At 38.7% G+C, this 21,661-nt stretch overlaps 1 protein-coding gene across 3 annotated transcripts in view; it reads right to left on the bottom strand.

Moving 5' to 3' along the window:
• The window catches only part of TOGARAM1 (TOG array regulator of axonemal microtubules 1), a 37,731-nt gene that overhangs the window by 5,346 nt on the left and 10,724 nt on the right, over positions 1-21,661 (bottom strand). The window contains exons 3-18 of one of the 3 annotated variants that reach the window (XM_068682190.1): positions 21,210-21,344; positions 19,083-19,379; positions 17,458-17,723; positions 15,987-16,219; positions 13,944-14,044; positions 11,401-11,562; positions 10,700-10,789; positions 10,073-10,239; positions 7,890-8,058; positions 7,434-7,568; positions 6,531-6,684; positions 5,844-5,949; positions 5,206-5,441; positions 1,725-1,883; positions 1,093-1,219; positions 640-758 (exon numbers count right to left, since the gene is read on the bottom strand). In XM_068682190.1, coding sequence (XP_068538291.1) covers positions 640-758; positions 1,093-1,219; positions 1,725-1,883; positions 5,206-5,441; positions 5,844-5,949; positions 6,531-6,684; positions 7,434-7,568; positions 7,890-8,058; positions 10,073-10,239; positions 10,700-10,789; positions 11,401-11,562; positions 13,944-14,044; positions 15,987-16,219; positions 17,458-17,723; positions 19,083-19,379; positions 21,210-21,344 — 2,656 coding nt within the window. Of the gene's footprint in view, positions 1-639; positions 759-1,092; positions 1,220-1,724; positions 1,884-5,205; positions 5,442-5,843; positions 5,950-6,530; positions 6,685-7,433; positions 7,569-7,889; positions 8,059-10,072; positions 10,240-10,699; positions 10,799-11,400; positions 11,563-13,943; positions 14,045-15,986; positions 16,220-17,457; positions 17,724-19,082; positions 19,380-21,209; positions 21,345-21,661 lie in introns of all 3 variants that reach the window. The other 2 variants (XM_068682189.1, XM_068682191.1) reach the window with 2 other exon arrangements.

Genomic DNA, 21,661 nt, shown 5'->3' with positions numbered 1-21,661 from the left:
AGCCTGGAACTGATTAATATTTTGAATAGCAGATGGTGTGTGAAAGAACTCTGCTTGTGACAGATACACCTTCTTAAACCTGGAGGCAGTTTCAGACCCTATGAACTCTAGATTCTCGAGTACAGACTCTCTGGCCTGGTTTCATTTTTTTTCCGTTTCTTTGATCACTTCAATAGAAAACCTATCAGAAGGCAAAACAGAAAACAAAAGATGGAGAGAGTATGCTCTGAAGTCTTCATCATCCACAGTTAGGATTTAACTAAATCCTTACTTTCCAGGCAAGTGCACAAACAGACCATTTTTACTGCAGCTGGTACTAGGCATGTTGTTTGTATAGAGTTTGGATGGCAACACCCTGAGCTGATGGTGACACGGATCTACCATGAATCCCAAGTGTTTTTCTGTATTGTGTGCATTTTCAGAGGCAGTCAGTAAACAAATTAACTTCCAAATGTGCAAAGCCATTTTAATATTAGCAATTATCCTATTTAAAAGAGTTTATTGGGACATGTTATTTTTTCCATTTTCTTCGGGAATGTTTAACCCTGTTGTGAGTGTTTGTAGACTCTCTTCTCGTTGTGGGACTGTTCTCCTGGCGGTCAGTTACTAACAGGATACAACACTCAGGGAGATCATTACCTGTCAGTGATGCTGAGAGCATCTCTGGAAGTAGATGATGACCTTGAATGCCCAACAATACTAGTATGAGAACGTCTTCCTTTCGCTGAGGGGGTGTCTAATGGCATCTCCCCCAAACCCTGCACAAAGATGAAACCATTCATTAACATGGCTGGCATATTCTGCAGCACTGGAGGCTCTTTAGAGTCAAGTCTGAGGCATGCAAAGTATAGCAGCAAAGTGCAGTTGATGGAGTGTATCTGTAAGGGTTAATGATTCTATGATTCTATGATTCTGCAATTAAAGGCATGCATAGGTCAGGTAATAAGCACCACCTTGCTGCATTGTATTCACGTGTTACGTGTCTCCCTCTGAACACACTCCTCCCATTCCCTGTAGGTTCAATGTCCATGCGTAACAATCACTAGCACAAGTTTACGTTTCTCACCTGTTAAACGAGAGTTTTCCACATACCTTTTGACGTAGATTGCTAACAAATTCCTTAATGTAAGGTAAATCCTTGGCTGGCACATATTTTTCAAGTGTTTTATCAAAATCAGGATGATTCATCATACTGAAAAGCATCTTTCGACCATAATACCTGCAGGGCAACAGACCGTGACGTATACATCTGTAAACACTGATCTGTTCTGTAAGCCTCTTGGACAATTAGACACATGCAGTTTCAAAATACAGAAGCACAGGAGGATTGTTGGGTTTGTAACCAGACACCCCTTTCATCCTCCCAGTAAGAAACTATGGTCAACAATCATTACTTGATCAACGACTGAGCAAATTAAAGACCGAGAACAGCCTCCTATCCCAGTGCTGAGGTATCGGCTGTCTTTAAGCCCTGCCAGTCAGCGCGGATCCTAGTGCTGGAATTCCCTGCATAGCCTACAAAGTGCGTGGTGCCAGAACGAGAATGTCCTTTGATCCCTTCTTCCTACTGCCAAGATGGGCAGGGCTGCAGGAGGCATCCGGGTGGTTCCCATCACACATTATCCTAACAGCCACTCTCTGCCGCTGCTGAATGGCCCCCACTGGGCTATGCAGAAGTTTCAGCCACCTCAAGCGTGCTTATCTTAATTATTAACTGTACTAACCTTGTTTGCTGGGAACTATCCAGTGTAAACCTGGCTATTGCAGGGAAAATCCTATCAGTGACAACTTTGGTTCCAGCCAGCATCCACTCCGGTCCCATACGTTCTACAATATCCGACATGTGCTGGGCTGTGCATCTCCTCACCGCCGCGTGCAGATGGCTGAAGAGAACACAACTGCTTAGTAAAAGCTCCTCACAGTAGGTCAGTAACAGTATTTAGGTGCTCTACCAAATATTGTCTACAAGTATTCTTTTTTATTCTTTAGCATAACCTACGACTAGTGGAATGCTGCAGAATACTGCAGCCTTTGAATTAATAAACTGGTCGTTTTCTGCTTTTAGAACTTTTTTTCTAATTTTCTTAAAAATAATTGTGAAATACTCTAGAAAGCTCACCACAAGTCCTTTCCATCAACTTTACAAAAAACAAATCCCCGTGCTCAGAAGCAAACCCCATATCTTTTATATCAAGTTAGAATTAAATAAAGCAGCATTCTACTGACTTCAAAAAACCTTGCAGAAGTCTGTCGAATTAAGTCATTAAATACCTATGTTGGTGAAAATCAGAGAAGCCCTGGAATTAATTTTCAAACTCATTCAGCAAACTAATGGTGTATACAACTCTGCAGTACCTGCTGATCCCACATGTTTTCAGAGCATGCAGTTCTGCAGATCCAGAGATTTCCAATTTTATTTTCATGTTTGGAATTTAGGGGCAGTTTTACTGCACAGTGAATGAGGCATCTGTATGGCTCATCATTCACAAGGAAAAACAAGTTTAAAGGAGGGAGCTAAGGAAAAGAACTGACTTGGTAAGCCACACTAGTGCCTCCCCAGCTTTTCAGATTGACACGAACACCCAGCATTCCTCCTGAATGGCTGTGTTCTGTTTTGGCAAGATTTTATTTTTCTGTGGTTCCATAGATTATCATGGCCTCATTAGACATAAAGATATCTCTAGATTAGGTTGCACAAAGTAGCTTCAATTTGCACAAAGACTAACTGGGTCTATTAAAACTGCAAAATGTGACAACTCAGAATACAGTTGAGGCTGCAAAAGCTCCCCAGTCGCTTGGCAGCTAGCACACTAAGCTCTGTGCTACGCTCGGAGCTGCTACGGAGCTACCTAGTTTCAGACTAGCTTTGGCTGGAGTTCAGTACCTGCTGTTCTGTCTGTGTGGCAGCCACAGGTCTCATGAGCTTGGGAGAAGGGAAATGGTACCAGACTACCTCCTACTGTGTGTACTGGCAGGAAAACAACAACTTTGAGGTTTAAAGACTTGACTGAACAAAACCATGCAAGTCCCCATTCCCCACAACTGCCTGCTGCTCATGCAAAATAGGAAATTTTGTTGTATGCACGTCAGACCCTGAATTAAGCACAATTTATACATAGAAACATGATGTTAAAAATTCTTGTCCTGGAATCATGATCATGAGTCAAGAATCTATTCCTTGAGGTGAGTTCACAGCAGTTGTCCAGTATCTTTAGAACAGTATCTCATAAAAGCAAATGTTTTTAATTATTCTTGTTGGTAATGACAAAAACAACTTGTAGGTGATGAAGACTCAGTATATAGACCTACTCAGGGTTGCAAGCATAATACTTATGATCACAGTAGGTTTGAAATGTATTTAGGAGAAAACATGTAAATTTTAAAAGGTCTTTTGAACCATATGAACCATAAAAAACAGGTAATGCATACCTGCTAACTTGAATGCTGAAGTTGTAGTGAATAGAAGAAAAGTGTAAGACAAATTTAGAACATATATCTCTTCTGTAGTTATGCAGCTGTATCAATCACAACCTGTCCATTCTGTCCTGAGGACACGTATCACTTTTCTCCCAAATTTCCACTTTGCAAGATAATTGTCATATTCATTGCTACAGTCTCTAGAGATGATAGCTCCATATATGCCACGTGGGCTTTGCTGCTAATATGGCCAGAGTTTCCTGAAGCCAGTATTAGAGAATTTGTAACTCACAGTGCTATTTAGGCCATCCACTGATGTCATGCATTAAAAACACACTGTACTCCATGATTCAGTCACTGTTTTCACCGAAGGCTTCTTAGCTGTGAAGAAATTAATCCCTGCTTCAAATGCTATATTCAGACTCAGAGTTCAGATCATTCTGATGCCTTATGTATCTGAAAATGTATCTGAGTACACAAAGTGGAGGGTTCAAATTTGTATAGGTCTCATAAGGATAGTCAGTGTGTTTGCATCTGCCACTGAAAATACAGAGATCAGATTTCACCAATTATGATCATGAGTATTGCTTAGCCAAGGATTTATGAAAAAGTGATGGGAGTGCCTAAACAAGTAATGGCTGGACTATTTTGTATGGCTTCTGAGATAAAGCAACGCACAATTACTGTCTGCTGCTCTTAAATTCCCAGAAATAACTACATGCAGGCACGTTTCTTAAATAATTTAAATCTCAAGGCTGGTAGTATTTGCCTTTCAGTTTAAAGTTCACATAACTGAAGTATGGTTTTCATTGGCTTTCAGGAGACAGAACCAATACATTGAACAACCAGCTTCCCAGGAAACAAAATAGGAAACAAACTATGTTTTGGATAGCAGTTCTGAATTCAGACTCACTCTCAGGATTTCTAGCTATACAGTAAATCTAAGAATTGATTTATAATGCAGAATCTAAAATATGTAATGGAAAGGATAGGTTACAAGAAATTCTTACCTATCTAAGCGATGACAGATACAAAAGAGATCAGATACAAGTAGGTATACAGCTAGTACACTGAAATGCCCAGTGGCTTGATTAAGTATTTCTGTTACAAGCAATGAGGATATAAAAAGAACAAAGCAACACACTTAACAGGTAAAGTGAAAGACAAGAATTTAACTTCTAACATAGCATGAAGTCAGCTAGAGGTTAGAATCAAACCATGAAACCAGAAATGGAAGCTTGTCGTGTTTGAAGCAGACAAGAAAATAAACGGTCACCGCCACTGCAAAGGAAACCGAGATGCAGACAAAAAAAAGACTTATTAACCAGCCAAGTCTAGAGAAGAACATGAAATCAGCCAGGATGGTTGCAGCTTGAGAATTTTAAGCTGTAGATCAGGTTTCTAAAGAAAAATTAGTGCTGAAGGACTGAAGACAGGCATTTGATCGCAGAACAAATGGCAAATGAGAATGCTAGGTGAGCTTTATTAGAAAGACAAACAGCATTTCTTAATTCTATTTCTTAATAATATTATATTAACATTGAATAAAGACTTGCAAAACCATTGGAAAACATAGTTCCAAAACTGACAGCCAACTTCTTAGTTAATGTAGAGAAACAAACATGGGGATTATATTTTACTTTTATGATAACAAACATTGTCCTGGGCAGAAGCTTTGCACAGCTGACTTACTACATTTTCTGTTATATTTGGATTTTTTAATGACTATAATTGATATATTTAATCTATTCACAAGTTATTTCTTTATAAAGTCTTTGTAATTATTACCTTTGCCCTCCATTTATAAGAGAACAAAGTGCACGTGCTGGAGTCACATTATTAACCATAGCCTTCAGTGCTTTGTCTACCTCTTCCCTTATAAATGTGTTGGATTCACCAGCTTTGTGCAAAAGGACTTTTACTGTATTATCTAGTTCTTGATCCATGCTCTTTTTCAGGTGGGTGAACAAATCCCCTAAACAGACCACAGCAGCTCGAGAAACACCTGAGCGTAAATTCTTGACCTGCACACAGGAAAAACCCAAACAAACAATGAATAATGTTTATAAAATATATTTAGAAATAAGTAAAGCTTAATGTTTCCCTTTCTAAGTATTAAATAACTTTACAAGCAACTGAGCAATACATTTCTAATGTGATTTACAATGTGCAAGAATAAAAATACGTACAAAAATATTTGAAAATTATGATGTAAATTTTTACAGTCTCTTAGCAAATCAAATAAACTGTCGGAATCTGAAGTATGAGAGCTGCTTTGCTGAACTACAAAGTCATCCCTTTGAGACTGTCCAACAGAGTAAAACTAATCACAGATGGACATACCATTTCACTTTAGTGTATCTCAGAGCTATAAAATACATATAAACACATATAAGCCAGTAAATGTTCTGCTAGTAAAATTTAACCTCTTGAGCCACAGCCAGACTTGTTTCATGAAGCTTTACAGTCAGAATAGCTGCATGGTAGGCAGACAAACATCTAACAAAGTTCAGACCTTCAATCTTCTTCTCCCTATGTAAAGAAAACATTTAAAATCAAAACACTTTCAAATTTCTCATTAAAACAAACAAAAAAAAACAACGAACAGAATTCTAAGGAACCAAATAGTAAATGAGATTGTAAAATAAAGCAGTAACATAACATGGGAAATTCTTTCAAAGTCAGTCTACCTTCTAATGTATTTGTAGGACTATTTTAAGATAATATTCTCTAAATTCTTCCCATTAATTCTGTCCACAGCTTGCAGTATGGCAGTTAAAGGATTACTTTCCTTCCCAAAGTACAAAAGGCAATGGCATTGTTACCCCATTCTGTCTGTTTGAGAAGTAGTGAAGCCTTATATTTCACAAAAAATGACAAGAAGGTATTCCAAAAGTTTCTGAAAGCTTAGATATTAGGCCTCAATTTATAGCATTGACAGCTTAATTTAGATTTGGACTAAAAAAAACACTTTATTTTCTTTTCTCATATATCACTTGCGACCCTTCTTCGTTTTTGATGTTCTCTTCATTTTGCTATATTTTTAAAAGGAAGATATGAAAATAAATGCCTTACTCATTACGTTCAGGTTGTAGATAGATGTTTGTACTTACCAGTCATCATCAGCTAAAAGTACCAGGGCTTCTGTCAGTGCTGTTTCTGGTTTTGAAAAGGGCTGCAGTTCTGACGGATCCATTATTTCTGGACTATGAGTGACTGATGGGGTCCGCTCTTTATAGCGTCCTCGTGGCCCAAGAGAAATTTCATCTGCAAAGCCACAAAACGTTTCAAATAATTGTATAATCTCTAGAAAACAATTCATTCAAAGGAAGGAAATAAAAAAAAAAGTTTGAGGTGTATTTAGATTGCTGTTATCAGTGACCAGGTTTTCAAAAAGACAGTTTTCCCAGTTACATCCTCAATCATTCGGTACATACGAATATTTTTTTTATACAACTACCGCTTCACAAAGTCATAAAGACAAATTAGTAGTGATTTTTTTAAAATGTAAAAACAGATGTACAACTTGCTGAAGTACAGCGCAGTAAGACATAGTGTAGTAAAACTTAAAGAGCCACTTGAGAAATTCTGAAGAATTTTCTGACCATCATCAGTACAAATGTCTATTTTGAAAAGATTTCTACGGCGTTATTTTAAAGGCAGCTGAGTGACAAAATGTACCCAGAAATGTTTTTCTTGGAGAGAGAAGATGTTGGAAGAGAATCAATTTGTCATTAATACATTACATCATTTAAATTTCTAAGCAAAGAAAAAAAAAGCCCCTCGTGTTGCAAACATCTTCCTAACAGATTTTAGATGAAAAATATTTCAAGGGGGCAGTGATGAATTCAAATCCTCTTCACATCCACCCCCACAGCAGTAATTTTCCAGATCATCTCAGGAAAATCAATCATACAAATAAGTCATATTAAACCTGATTGTATTTTGGAACTGTCTTACTCTGCGTATCCAAATATTTTAACAGTCTTTACATTTAATTTAATGTAACAGCTTACCAGAATCTAGCAAGGGTGAACATTTAGTTTTCTTCAAACTGGATGTTCTTTTTAATGAAGGATTCAAGGCAACATTTTCTAATGATGACGACACATTTCTTGATGACGCTAGTACATCCCCATAGAGATCTAACTCTAAAAAATAAAAGGAAATGTCCAAATTACAACAACAAATCAGAAAATAGGAAAATAACCCTAGTGTTTTCAATCCGAGTTTGTTTTTTGAAATTTTTATTAATTACAAGGTTTCCAATGTTTCCTACAAGTACTTTACTCTCCACCATTTACTACAATGCAAATGACCAAAAATAAACTTCTGTGTAAAATTAATTCTAGCAATACCTTACGTCACAGTAAACAGTCATAATTTTTAGTAACTATCATAGAATTTCACTTTCAACTTCAGCAGCATTTAATAGCATTTTATTTAAGTTTATTTATTAAACTTATGCTCACTTTCTATTGTTGTTTTCTCTGGTTCATTTAGTTTAAGTCTTTCCCAAGAATTTTCTTCCTTTTCTTCAAGGTCTTTGACTTCCTGATGTTCTTTGTGATTTTGTTCTTTTCCTTCTTTTTTCTTCTGCCGCATCTTATCCTGGACAGATTTTGACAAGGCCACTTTTATCTGCAGAAAATAATGCACCCATTATGATATGCAATATAATGTAATGCATAAACTACCCAATAGCTTATTGCCCAGTTCTTGGTATTCTCTAAGGTAGGCACGGACAACTTCTATTTTTGCCATCATTTTACAGAGTCAAAGAAAATTGTTCACATGAATACTAAAAGCAGTCCTGAAAAGAGCTGAATGTGCTTTCTGCATGATAAGTAGCCCTATTGGCAAAGACAAGCAACATTCCATGTTTAAAGATTTAAGGGAAATAATCTTTTTTCTCTAAAATATCTGAATAATTAGAGAATTAAGGTCTACAAGAAAAGGTCTTCCATTTCTCTGGCAGCCTGGTGTAGTTTTATAAAAATTTAAGTAACAAATATACATTCTGGGCTAGCTCACATTTAAGCATACAGGCTTTTTAAAGCAACGGTCTTTAGCAGTGCTACCTGATCCTTTTCTCTTGCATGTTTAAGATGCCCATAGTTTCCCATTAAATCTTTGCAACATTTAATACATTCAAATTCGATCTCTCCAAGTATTCCTATATTAAGTGGCAAATAGAAAACGTAAATATTTTCTCATCGACTTAAAGCTTTAGTCATGTTAAAATGTTATTTTAAATGCTTTCAGACTTGTGATTGTCATTTCATTTTTTTAATTTATGTCACTACTTCATTAGACAAATCTTGTTCCATGTTATAACAAATGAAACCGTACTATGGGACAGATATCCCAGACACTGCGTTTTACAAGTCCTATTAAGGAACTAGATTAACACTACAAATGCTCATCCAGAAAACAAGACACGAGAAAACTCAGCCAGGTCCTCCTGCTACATTTCTGTGAACTTTGGGAGTGAGAGCACAGGAAATTTTCCATCTCCACTCCATCCTGCAGCCCTTCTTCCAGAGACTTCAAGTTAGGTGGGAAGCTTCTGGCACAGCAATTTGCCACTAGAGAATTTCCAAGTTGAACCAAAAGAAAGAGCAGGGAGAAGCACATTGGTGGCTACAGCCTCATTTCATACACATGGGGAGCCTTACTGCCTACCACTGTGCACTGAAATAGATTTAGCTCAGACCGTTAGCCTACAGAATTAGGCAGGAAGTGATTTTTTTTCAGTCATTGCATCCCCAGCGGATACAGAGGTACCTACACAAAGAAGAACAGCTTCCATAAGTGAGACAAAACATTTTAAAGTCTAATTTTTAATCATTCATCCAGAATACCAAAACACAGTTAAGTGCCCTGCTCCAATCCCTTGAAAATGGGCCTTGAGCAATTACTGAGCTGCTAGAAAATATTAGTGGATCTGTACAGTGTTTAAAGAGATCCTTTAAAAAAAATAGTCTAAAATATCACTGAATTACAGAAACGCTTTATGCAGTTCACTTGACTTGGTATCAACAGTATTGGTAGTTGGTGTCATTTGTAATAGCCCGTTTGAGAGGTGAACACAAGTTCCCTAGTGACTATGCCAGCCAAGAAGCTCAGATTTATTTCCGATGGCGTTACCAATCAACAGATGGCATCACACTGCACGGACATGCTGCAAGAAGTCATGTTACAGTTTTTATTTAAAATTCAATAGAAAAATAACTCTGAATGACAAGAAACGTTTTAGGTTTAATATAAAATTCTGCAAATGTCAGAAAAAGCAAACGTGCTTTCATTGCTGTTCGCAAAATGGTTAAATAGGCAGTCAGAGCAAAAATTTGCACACAGTCAACCAGATGTTCACGAATGTGTTCTCACTGTAATCCAGATTTAGTCTTCACCACATAACGGAACTCAATCAGTAACAGGATAAAAGGATTTAGGCTGGACTAGATGATCTTAGATGTCTTTCCCAACCCGATAGATTCTATGATTTGTATTCTGCTGCACGTCACCTGAGCTATGAATTAATGCATTTTAACTGAACTCATTTACCATACCATAGAGACTGCAAAATTATATTCACCTTTATTCATACATATTAAAAGAGGAAGTGAGACAGTAAACAGTCCTGAAATCTTACCTCTTTTTCATTTTCAGCGTAGAAATGAGAAGCACTGCTCTGCTGGATGCTTCTCCTACAGATCCCTGAGGGTGGCTCGGTCTCCTGTTTGGCAGACTGGTCATCTCCATTCTCTGCACATGCTATGGACTGGCTATGTGTTTGAGCAGAAGGACTTCCAAAAACACCTGAAAAGCATACTGTGTTGTGCCCTTACCAAAGTAATTATTTTTTCATCCTAACTGAGCAAAAACTAAAGCAAAACAAAATTAATTCCATTAAATAAAAACATTGCTGTTGTCCTAATAGTGCCAATTTTTCCCCAAAGGTAATCTTACCTTATTCTGCCATGTAGGATGGATGCATGTACATGAGTGCACACTAGGCTAGAAGTGAAAACTAACCTTCATGATCTGCTTCCATTCTCTCTTGTTGGAATGGAATTGCATAACCCAGTAAAGGCAAACCTTTCAAGCATTACCCTTTTACTTCCATTTAAACTGAAGACAGTTCACAATCTCAAATGTTTTAGGGAACCTATTTCTTTTTTTCCTCTTCAGAAAGTGTATTTTCCCTCATTTTAATAATATGAGATATGGGAGATTTTTTTTCTTTTTTTTTTTTTTTTTTACCAAGGATTTTACCAACCTTTACCAACGACTACAACCGCATCTTCAGACAAGACACTTGGCGAAATGAAATCTAGGTTATTCATCTGTTGAAAACCAGATGTTGACCCTGCAAAAACTAAAAAAAAAAAAGGAAAAAAAATCACCCACTGTACATCCAGCAGTTCACCCTTTGGTACATGTTTCATTCTTCTAAAATGTCATCATTCACTGATACCTGAATTTATCATTTTTAAGAATCAGGTTGTTCTCAAGTTACGGAAGTTAACAGGATTCACTAAACATCAGTAACCGCAAAATCTTGAAAAGCATACAGTAAAAAAGATTTCTGCCAATGACAAAAAGAAAACCAAAGTTTCTAAAAGGAGGTTAAACCCTTTAAATCAACTGGTTCCACTGGGGAAAACAAACAAACAAAAAGTTTGAACTCACTTATTGCTTATTGGAAGTATAGAACTGTTTCTTAATTAATTCAGCAACACTTAATCAAAACAGAATTTGCTAAAATATTTTTTTCCAAGCAGCACTTAGTGTTGTTTCCCATATAACTATCGGTTCCTCAGATTCTTCACTGAAGTGGATGGGATATTATATATACATATTTATTGGCCTTGAAATGCATTTTCTATAAAAGCTGTTTTGTGAAAAAGCTACACATGACCTCAGTTTTTTGCCATAAACAAGAGCTCTGATGAACAGTAATATAGCAAACTCACAAACCTTTTGAATGCTTAAAATTTCTTTGTTGTTCCATATTTTGACTTTTAAAAATACTTCGTGACCCTTCTTTTTGCTTCTTGTCCTCATAATCTCCACATCCATTGCCACAGTTCAGACGTTGGCCAACTATGCTAACATTAGAAGTCCCTTTATCATCAAATACTAGCCATGCAAAAAGAAAAAAATCACGTATTAAAAAAAAAACAAACTTGAAGTATTAAAAATTTAATACTTGAAGTATTAAAAAAACAAACTTGAAGTATACTTCTGGTATATTACAGGATTCTCAAAAAGTTACATTTTCAGAAACTCTCAGACTTTATACATACAGAATGAACATTTTGACAAAGATGCTCAGGCTCTGTTCATCTTTTACATGCAAAGTTTTTCAATTGCAGCTAAACCCAAGTTCCAAACCGAACTCAAAGACTGAAAAATTGTTTTTAAGTCTTTAAATATGAACAATGAATATTAGTTAATTCATTACTGAAAGCAAAACTAAGTCATAAGTGAACTAAGTGAAAATACTAAAACACTAACTAAAACCACAAGAAATCCTTCCATTTACATATGCTAGAAGTCATGAAACACATTTTAATGTTGCAGTCATTATCAGTTGAAACTGAGCATGACTGATGCAGCTCGGTAATCCCAGCATCTGGAGTGCTCCAGGCCCCTTCCTTCACAAGGAACAGCCAGCCTGTTCCTGCGGTCCTGCTCTCTATGGCCAGTCGCTGTGGCTGGCATGGAGGCATTGATGCATTTTCCTGCTTATGCCCATCTGTCCTGAAGTCTTACCCTGGTGGCTGTCAGTGTCAACCTGACCGTGCCCATGTGAGACCAAGAGCCCTACTGAAATCCTTAGAAAGCTTTCCTCTGTTCCCTTCTTCAGCTAAGAACTTGGATTGGAACAGAGTGCTGTGTTCTGCTAGGAGATGGAAACCAAAGGGAATGTTATGTTGTGGGATCCTTGGCAGTATGGCTCTTCCAGCAAGGAGAACTATGGACTGTGCCCTAAGACCTAGGTTTGAACTAAGAAGGAAAGCTAGAAAAAAAAAAAAAAAGAGAGAGCTAGTCTAGATGACAGAAAACAAAAAGGGAGGAATAAAAAAGGAATAATCTTCTGATACATAAAAGGTAGTTGCTTGAATTAAGAAAATATTCCAATTCTTGAAATAAAATCAAGAAGTTAAGAGATTAAATTACAGCAAGGTAGGTTTAGGTTCAGTATTAGGAAAAAAAAAATCTTTCATCTGATGAGAACAGTTAAATGCCAAACTGATTTTTAGAAATTTTCCAAGTTCCAGTGTAAAAAATTGAGCTTTTTGAGATTTGTCCTGTGAGATGGACCAAGCCCATCTATCTTCCAGTAGTGGAAGCAGAGGACTCTTCTTCACTAGTTAGCTGTACACGCATTATGATGTTGACCTTATCAGTAAAGCATGCTGTCAGCTCTTCACAAGTGGTCCAGTGCTGTCTATTCCAGCTGATTAACTGGTTCAGTACGCAAAATAACTGTGTTGCTCATTATTTTGCATCAAATGTCAATTTCTCACGGAAGCCCTTTCATATGATGAATATCATTAACCACAATATGTATTGCTGTGTACATGCAGTGTTTGCTTTCTGGTGTAAGCTGTTACCTGACAAACCTATTTTCTAATTTATCCCGAGAAAAAGGAGTGACTTTATTTAAAATGAGGAGCAATTACTTAAATTAATGAAAAAGGATCATCAATATCAGTCATGACTATTATTCATTGATTATGATGTTTTGTGAATTCAGATGCCCTCCTGTCTCAATCAAACAAAACTTTGTAAGCTTCCTGGAAAAAATCACGGCTGCTGAGGCTGAAGGAGGGTGTATCAGAGTAGTCACAGAATCACAGAATTGTAGGGGTTGGAAGGGACCTCAAGAGATCATCAGGTCCAACCCTCCTGCCAAAGCAGGTTCCCTAGAGCACGTTGCCCAGGTAGTCACTGTGAAGAACCGTCAGAAAAGAACTTTGTGGAGATGGCTCCCACCATTCCTTTTCTCTAAGGAAATATCTCCTTCTAGTTGAACCCAAATTGATTAAACATACATAATCATGAACAATTGATTTCTGCCCATGACAGGAATCTGCAGTCACCTGTTGTTCACCATGAGCATGCAATTGAACAGCATCACTTAACTTCAATTTCCTACCAGGAAATTAACTGCTTGCCTTTTACCTTTTGACCCTCCCCACTCTTATCTGTTGGTGTCCAAGGAATTTTCAGGCAATACAATTTTGAATTTTGAAGTGCATGTACTCACAGGCAGCGTTTGCATTAACACATTTTATCTTGACGTAGTAAAGAATAAACCTTGAGCTCCTCCTTTCCTTCTATACCACAATATAATCTCATATTGACCAGACAGTGTCTAGTAATTACCTTTTCTTAAGTGCTTAAGGGACGCGAGCTCATTGAACAAATAAGAACACTCAAAATCAAATCAACTGACTATTCAGTCACATCACTGAAGCAGGATATATACATTCATAAGCACAGTGAAATACCTGTGCTTGAGTTATGTTCTGCCACATTTGCATCTCTATTTCTTGCTGAAGATACTCTTGCAGGCTGTGATTTACTGCCAAGCAGTGGAAAGGTGTCTGACCTGTTACAATACAAAACACATTTTGTAAATACAATTCTACACACTAGTCAGAGCCCAACTAAGAAATACTTTCTAGCAAAGACATCAATAGATTTCAGTTTTTCCTCCCCAGTGTACTTGGAAGACAAATATTTCCAGAATACCTCTACAAGTGCTCACACTGAGTAGAAAAAGAAAATGAAATCAGTAGAAATAATTTGATGAGCAGGTCCGTTATGAAGAACAGCATAAAGACAACCCTTAAAAGTAAACTTTACACTAGGACTACAATGAGCATAAATTCAAAAAGCTAAGGAATCATTTGGCCTAGGGGACTGATACTGCTGGTTCCAATCTGGCAAAGAACGGCAGTGACCAAAGCCACTGGCCTTTGGCTATCAGAAATGAGCAGTTTTCAGCTCAGTTTCTAGCAGACAGATACTCACCAAGAAAATGCTGTTACCTACAGCATTATCTTCACACATTTTTCTTAAAATGATGCATTTGAATATTAAAAGTGATTCATCCGAGTACTCTGAACTGCTAAGTACTGTGCTTACCTACACAATAGTCACAGGCAAACAGCAGCCCCTCCACTTCCTGCTAGTACCAAAACGCACACAACCAGAAGCCTGGCATACTTGTGAAATACCACTAATACAAGTGTCATGCTCCCATTGCTCATAGTAGTTTACCAGTGGCTAAACTGATACTTCTAAAAGCAAATACATAGAAGAAGCTTATATTTGTGCTGCCCAGCTACCCCGACTTTGTGGACAGACTATGACAATTTCCAACACTGGAAAACTAGCAGCTGAAACAAACTGTCTGAACATTTTCTGAACAGTCCAAGGCTTTTAAAGTCTTCTGGGATATATTTTGTCACATCTACAAAATAATTCTTCCTGCCAGACATCACCTTTGTTACTACTTCAGAAATCCCATTTCTGTGAATCCTGTAAAACATTAAGCTTATGACTGAAAAATGAGAATGGTATGTTGTACAGAACGTGTACTTAGAGGTGTTCTAGCTAAAACCTTGCCTGGAAGAACATCACATACAGAATTTTATAGTCTTGACTTTTTATGTATTCTAGCATTATCATGTGCTATTTTAAATTAAAACTGTGTTTTGGCAGTAATGCGTATAGGGAAGTTAAGTATATATAGTTTAGTTCCGAGACTTCACAGCTGTAAAAACCCTCTGATTCTGAATCATTCCAGTCTGTCTCCATCTCAATAATCTTTCTGGTTTATATACTTTTTTTTTTTTTAATTTCTGTTTTATATATCCTCCTTTTCCTATCCTATTCACAAAAATAAAACGTATCTTAAGATCAGAGCTAGAAGTAGCTTTATCATGGGATCCTAGAGCAGAAAAGGGGGATCTGTACTGCAGACTTTGGGAAGTTTCTCAGACTTTTTTATTTCATTGTAAAATAGTTTATAAAATGGAAACAGTTCGTGATTTGAAATAGCAACAAAAACCTATACTGTTTTCCTTTTACTGAAAAACAAAACCAAAAAAACAACAACAAAAATGTTCCTGCTTCAATGTTCAGGCTGCAACAAGCAAACTTTATCCGTCCTCTTAACTCATTCTCCTTCTTACTCATTTGTTTAGGCTACGGTTCACATAACTTCTATGACAGGCTGAAGTCTTAATAAAATATTTACTACCACTGCCAGGACTTCACCAACTGCACTGTGTTACTGTGACTGCACCATGGAACTCTTTAAAATGAAACCCAGTATGAACCAGAATAATATAATTAACCGGTTATTGGATAGGACAACGTATTTTTAGGTAGAAAAGTAATTTGCAGATAAAAATCAAGCTATTAAGCAAAGCAGTCTCATATAAAAAATGAATTACAGATTTCACCCCTGTTAATATTTAACTAACACCAGCAGAGACTGTGCGAGAATTTCAAAGCAGAGCTAACGTACAAGTTCCACTCACATTATTCTCTTTCTCTGAGGAACCGTGGATATAGGAGACGTCAGAGACTCCTGGCTGTAGACTCCGCTTTCGCTACAGGAGCCCACACTTGGCGAGGAAGCATGGGAAGAGGAATCTCCAGACAGATCCAGTTTAAGAGCAGAATCGGGACTTTCAAGATCTGAAATGTTGCTGGTTAGCTTTGCCCTCTTCTTAGCTGCACTATTTCGTAGAGATCTAAGTGAACTTTGCATCTAAATGAGATTAAAAAAAGGGTTTTTAATCACTGCATAGGGAAAGATCTTTTTTAAGCAAAAAAGAAGCATGGTTCTGAATGTCAATTCAAGTCTACAGTAGTTCATTGCACATGAACCCTAGTGGGCAATGTGACTGAAGATTCAGATATGTTATATGGCGTTGTAAAGATCCCTTTCATTGTTTTACTTCCCAAGATTTGGTATTTTTCAACCATCAGACACCCGAGCAGCAGAGGGAGCTACAGGATGCCTTAGCAGTACTGGGCACAGCGGCAGGGATCAGCACCAGCTCCCTGCATACACGAGGGGGTCACTGGGGATCACTGGACAGCCCACGGGGCTGGGAACGGCGGTGTGGGACACACAGCTCTGCTCACTGCAGACTATTTAACAGACCAGTACAGGGAAATGCGGGGGTGAGCCTCTTTAACAAGTCTCATGGGTCATGTAAGGAAAAGGTTTTTGAAGGTATTAAATATCTCAGGTATTTACTAAGTCACCACTTGACTGGCACACTCGGAACACTGCCACTGAATACGAGTTGGGCACAAATTATTACCAGCAGGTTTCCTCTTACAGGAGGACCTTTTGAGCCTAATGCCAAATGTGTCTGTGCTGTGCAACACAGAGGCAGGTGGCATCACGTTCATCCAGCTTCACATCAGTTTTTCTCATTTTACACCAGGAAAAAGTAACTGAATTCTAAGAGAGCTGAGACATGCTGTATATCAAAGACAGCCCCCTTAACCAACTCGGGAGGCTGACGAAACTCCAAGTCCAAAGAACCCTTCAGCAATGAAGTTATTAGTTCTAACAGGTGAAAGGATTATTATTTAAAGCTGAGGTTAAATTTAAAATTAACTCAAGGTAATGAGAATAAAAGCCGTGCAAAGGCCTGCAGTTCTGTCTCAGTACTGCAATAACTGAAAGCGTTATGATCTGGCTCGGAGGAAAACAAGTGAAATTAAGATGCCTGGAACCAAGACAGGACTTGGGCTTCAGCAGGTACTTTAAAGTACCATGGGCTTTAGTTAGTGGGCTGTAGGTGTTGGGCTTTAGTTAGTGTCTGTTGAGAACTCAACAGTATCTCTCTAAAGACCTGCTGCACTGATCACAGTGTCAAAAATTTAATTCAGAAATGTGTATTATTTTCTGGCACTTGTTTAAAAAAAAAAAAAAAAAAGAGTTTATAATCTATCAGTTGGAAAAGTGTGTCAAAACACATTTAAACAAACCTCTTCTTGGTCCACTTCCTCGCCATCAAGAGTTAGCTCTGAAAGATCAGCTGCAAGCTTCCTGCCCACTCCGTTCACCCACGTGTCCTCACACTCCTCGTTTTTCCACTTTGTCACATTTAACTCGATCTTATCAGGCAGCGGGCTGGCAAGCCGCAGTATGGGGGGCACGGGTCTGGTCCCATTCAGGCCTCTGCGGGAAGCTGGGTGTCTCACCAAGGCGGGCTTCAGCTGCAGAGGGGAGTGTTTCTCCTGCGAATCGTGCCCTGAATAAGACAGAAGCAGGCGTCAGTCCTCTGGAGAGACGGCAGGAGCACAGCACTGACCACAATAAACTTCGTGCCTCATTTCTTTGTGGGACAGGGAAACACCTTTGAAAACGAGGTGAGCTATGTTAAAAAACAGACTAATGCACTTAATTGAATTTACTACTATAAATACATTTCAAGAACATTCAGTTCAGCTGAGCGTGTGTGAATTTTTACAACAGAAACACAAAACCAGCCATATGAGTCAGACAACAAACTTGTCCCCTAACGAGGTGAGAAATGGACACTTAGGAGCATTTGGACAGAATGTGGGGACATGCAGAGGCTGGACATGAGCTGACATGCTGTCCCGGTCCATACATCCACTTCCTTTACCAAGAAATTCTTAGTTTTGGCTTCTACTGCAGCCTGCAGTCATCAGTTCCACAATGAGCATTAAAAAAGTACTTTCTTTTATTTAAAACCTGATGTCACTGAACCCCCTTTACGTATGCATCTATACCTGTATTCACGTGTATGAATAAATACACACATACACACACAAAAATATATTTCTCAGACAAACTAAATATTGATTCCCTGCCAACTTTATTTTTATAACATTCATAATTTGAAAAACTGTCAACATTGCTCTAATCAGCTAAATTATTTAAGTACTTGTAACTAAATGAGCTTAAAACTATTTCAGTAACTGATGTGTACGTGAGGTCTTCAAAGACGGAAGAAATCAGACCACAAACAGCAGCCTCTGCCATTAGCTGTCAGTGTAAATTGGGATGAAACCAGCACAGACTCCACTAGCTGGAGATGTAGCTGCTTGTAGCCAGAATTTAAAGAGCTATTCCAAGTACTAGAAATTTGAGACATCAGTTCCCAAGTGCATAGAAAAAGGTAAAACGGCAAAATGCAATGAGCAGTATTTTCTTGTACACGTATTATTCTGAGCATTAAAAGTAGCAGGCCTTCCTGCGTGGGTTTTCCTTAAAAGTGCTAGATTTTGGGATCTGTTTTTCTTTTAGTTTGATGGTAAGCTTTTCACTGATGATGTCAGTGAATAGGAATATTCCTGTTTTCCTAATAGGAAAAGCAGAGCTGTTGCATATTTTTTATCCCACAGACTTAAAAGACAAAAGGAATGAAACATTTCAGTACTTCAAACTACCAATATGCAAAGATGCTGCTTTTAAAAAGAAGCCTCCAGTGATATGACTAGACTAGAGCAGGTAGAAAACGTTTCTAATTACATTTGGGGTGTTGCATGAGTCCCAATTTACCTGTAAGCTTTCTGACTACTGCTAGAAGTCACTCACCATGCAAACCTGCAATCCATTCTCAACATATTGGCAGCATTCCTACCTGTATTGTCTCCGGACTTTTGACTATGAAGGTGCTTCTGAGAACGAGGCTTCGGCAGTCCTTCAAAGCTTTTGAGAGGCCAGGAGTTTGAGAAGTTCATGGTATTATCTTGTGACTTCTTTGGAGAGTCAGCTGGCGAGGAGACGTGCTTGGGGCTGGTCCTGGGAGATGACAGAGGGTAGGACGGCAGAAGGAAGGCCCCCTGGCTCACATTAGGACCTTGGAAGGACAACGTGTGTTCTGCTTGATTGCAAAAGCTTCTCTGGGTCTTGCTGGAAAAATTTAGGCTGGCACAGACTGAGCAAAGAAAAAGAGAGTGGTATTTGAGGTAATTGCTCTCTTTGACAGATGTTACAATAACAATTTATAATGCAATAATACACTCTGCACAATCAGAATTGAACGTCAGCATTTTACCCAAGCAGTCATGTACAAATCAGCCAACTTAATGCTGCAATTTGCATCCTCCCTCAAAATATCAATTTCCTTCTCTCTGCATTTGATCAACCAAGTTTGAGCCTAAGCTGCTTTGCAGGCATGTTTTACTAATTATATTTTTAAAAAAGAAACATTCAAGAAGATAGAACACAGCCCTGCTGCTTGCTGCTCTGTATCGCAAGTCTGCATTGCATAAAATTTACAAACACAGCTTTCAAAATCCAGTGATACAAGAGCACAAATAAACACAGATGTTATAAATGGTACTTCCTTTAAAATAAAACCCCAAAATTACATTTCCTGGAAATCAGTAGATCAAAATGGAAAGATTAAGGTAGATTTAGAACTAGGCTGTTTTCATTCTTTTCCATAAAATGCAAATACTGACCTCAAAAATACCAGGAACAGAACCGTTCCCACATACACTCATGCTTTTACCCATGGCAAGTGAATAAGAACAAGTTTTAACAATGCTCCTGACAGCTTCTGAAAGGCTCATTTTAAGCTGGATAATTCCAGCAACCTCACCAAGAATACAGCCCCACAAACAAGAATGGGAAAGAACAGCCCAAGAGCGAGAGCAAGTGATGGTGAGTTTGGTTTGGGGAACCTACTAATGATCTGCGCCACTCCACAGACCATTCAGTTATGCCTTTAGTTATTGTTACAGCACAAAGATGTCATTTACAAATCAGACAGCTCCAAGGTCTCTTCCTTCTGCGCCTGCTGCTTCCCCAGGCTGCGGCATCCCAGCACTCCCTGGCTGTCCCAGGGCAGTGACACCAAGAAAACCAAGCCCGGTGTGGGTGGAGAAAGGCTCGGGTAACAATAACTGCTGGCACAGGATCTGTTTGCAGAGAATAAATCAGCAAGTACGTCGGAGTACTTGACAGCCTTGTGAGGACCGAGGGGAAGAGAACAGAAGATCGGCCCTGTAGTTAGAGGCAAGCAGCACACAGAAATTTTCTCCTGTCTTTCCATAGGCATTGGAAGAACACAGCATGCAGAGGCTGTAAGCAGTGAGAAGTAACCTCAGCGAATGAAGCTCCTGCACAGCCTGCAGGAAGGCTGCCAGCCTGTCGCTCGTCCAGCAGCCGGAGCCAGACAGCTGGACCCCTCTGAGCAGCTTTGTCCACAGTTTGGTACCTCTGCCACCCATCCCTCCGGACAGTGAGGCTATTCCTTCACTAAGCACTCACCTGGTCTTTTTACTGTTGTTACTACTTATGAACAGCCGATTTTCTGCATGTTGCAGGTCCTGACTCACCCCAGCCTACACCTGCAGGCTTACGGCACACTCCTGAAACTAGCAGCAAGAAAGGCCTGACGTGGCAGTGCCCTGCAAACCTGCCCAGTAACACTGCCCAGAGCCCACCAGGCAGGTGCCAGCTAACTGTGGGCTTCGGGGGCAATCAGAGCAATGACGGTGAGAATTTATATATTGAGAAATTTTCCAAAAAAGTTCAGTTTCTGTTACAGTACCACATTTTATCTAGCACAGTGACACCGTCAGATATCAAAGGGTTGCAAATGACCACAAATGAAATCCACCTAACAGGAGCAAGGCACAAACGTGTTTGCGTAGGGACAGAACAACATTTTGATAATTGTTTTTATTTCTTAAGGCAGCACAGAAGAGACATTTCCCAAGTGACATGCACTGACTTATGACAGTTAAAATCCATATACCTTTGTCCTGCTGACCGTTATTTAATCCTAAAAACTGTAAATCAGAGTCCACACTACCACTCTTCCCACGTGTCTGTGTGCATCCAAGTGTTCCACATTTCCCTGAAATATGCGGCTGGTGAGAGCCCATAGCACCTTTCAAAAGAAAAACACAAAAAACTAGATAAATACTTTACATGCAGTGTTTAACAAAACACGTACAGCAATATGTAACAGGGAAGGAAGACACTGTCTAACTTGCAGTGTAAAACCTAACTAGTCACTGAGTTCTGAACTGAGAAGTTCCTAAGCAACCCCGTAATGCTGCTCGGAGGCACAAACGAGAAGAATGGCTGGCTGTCCTTCAGGGCACTCCTCCAACTCGGAAAGCTGGAGGGGCTTGCAAACAAACAAACAGACAAACAAACACAGAACAATCACCTCTTTAAATATGTGACAACAGAGGGAGGACA

The sequence above is a fragment of the Anas acuta genome, chromosome 5 (assembly GCF_963932015.1).
Source record: "Anas acuta chromosome 5, bAnaAcu1.1, whole genome shotgun sequence".
Classification (NCBI taxonomy): Eukaryota; Metazoa; Chordata; class Aves; order Anseriformes; family Anatidae; genus Anas; species Anas acuta.
Note: the sequence above shows the minus strand (reverse complement) of the source record. Positions and strands in the feature narration are given on the sequence as shown.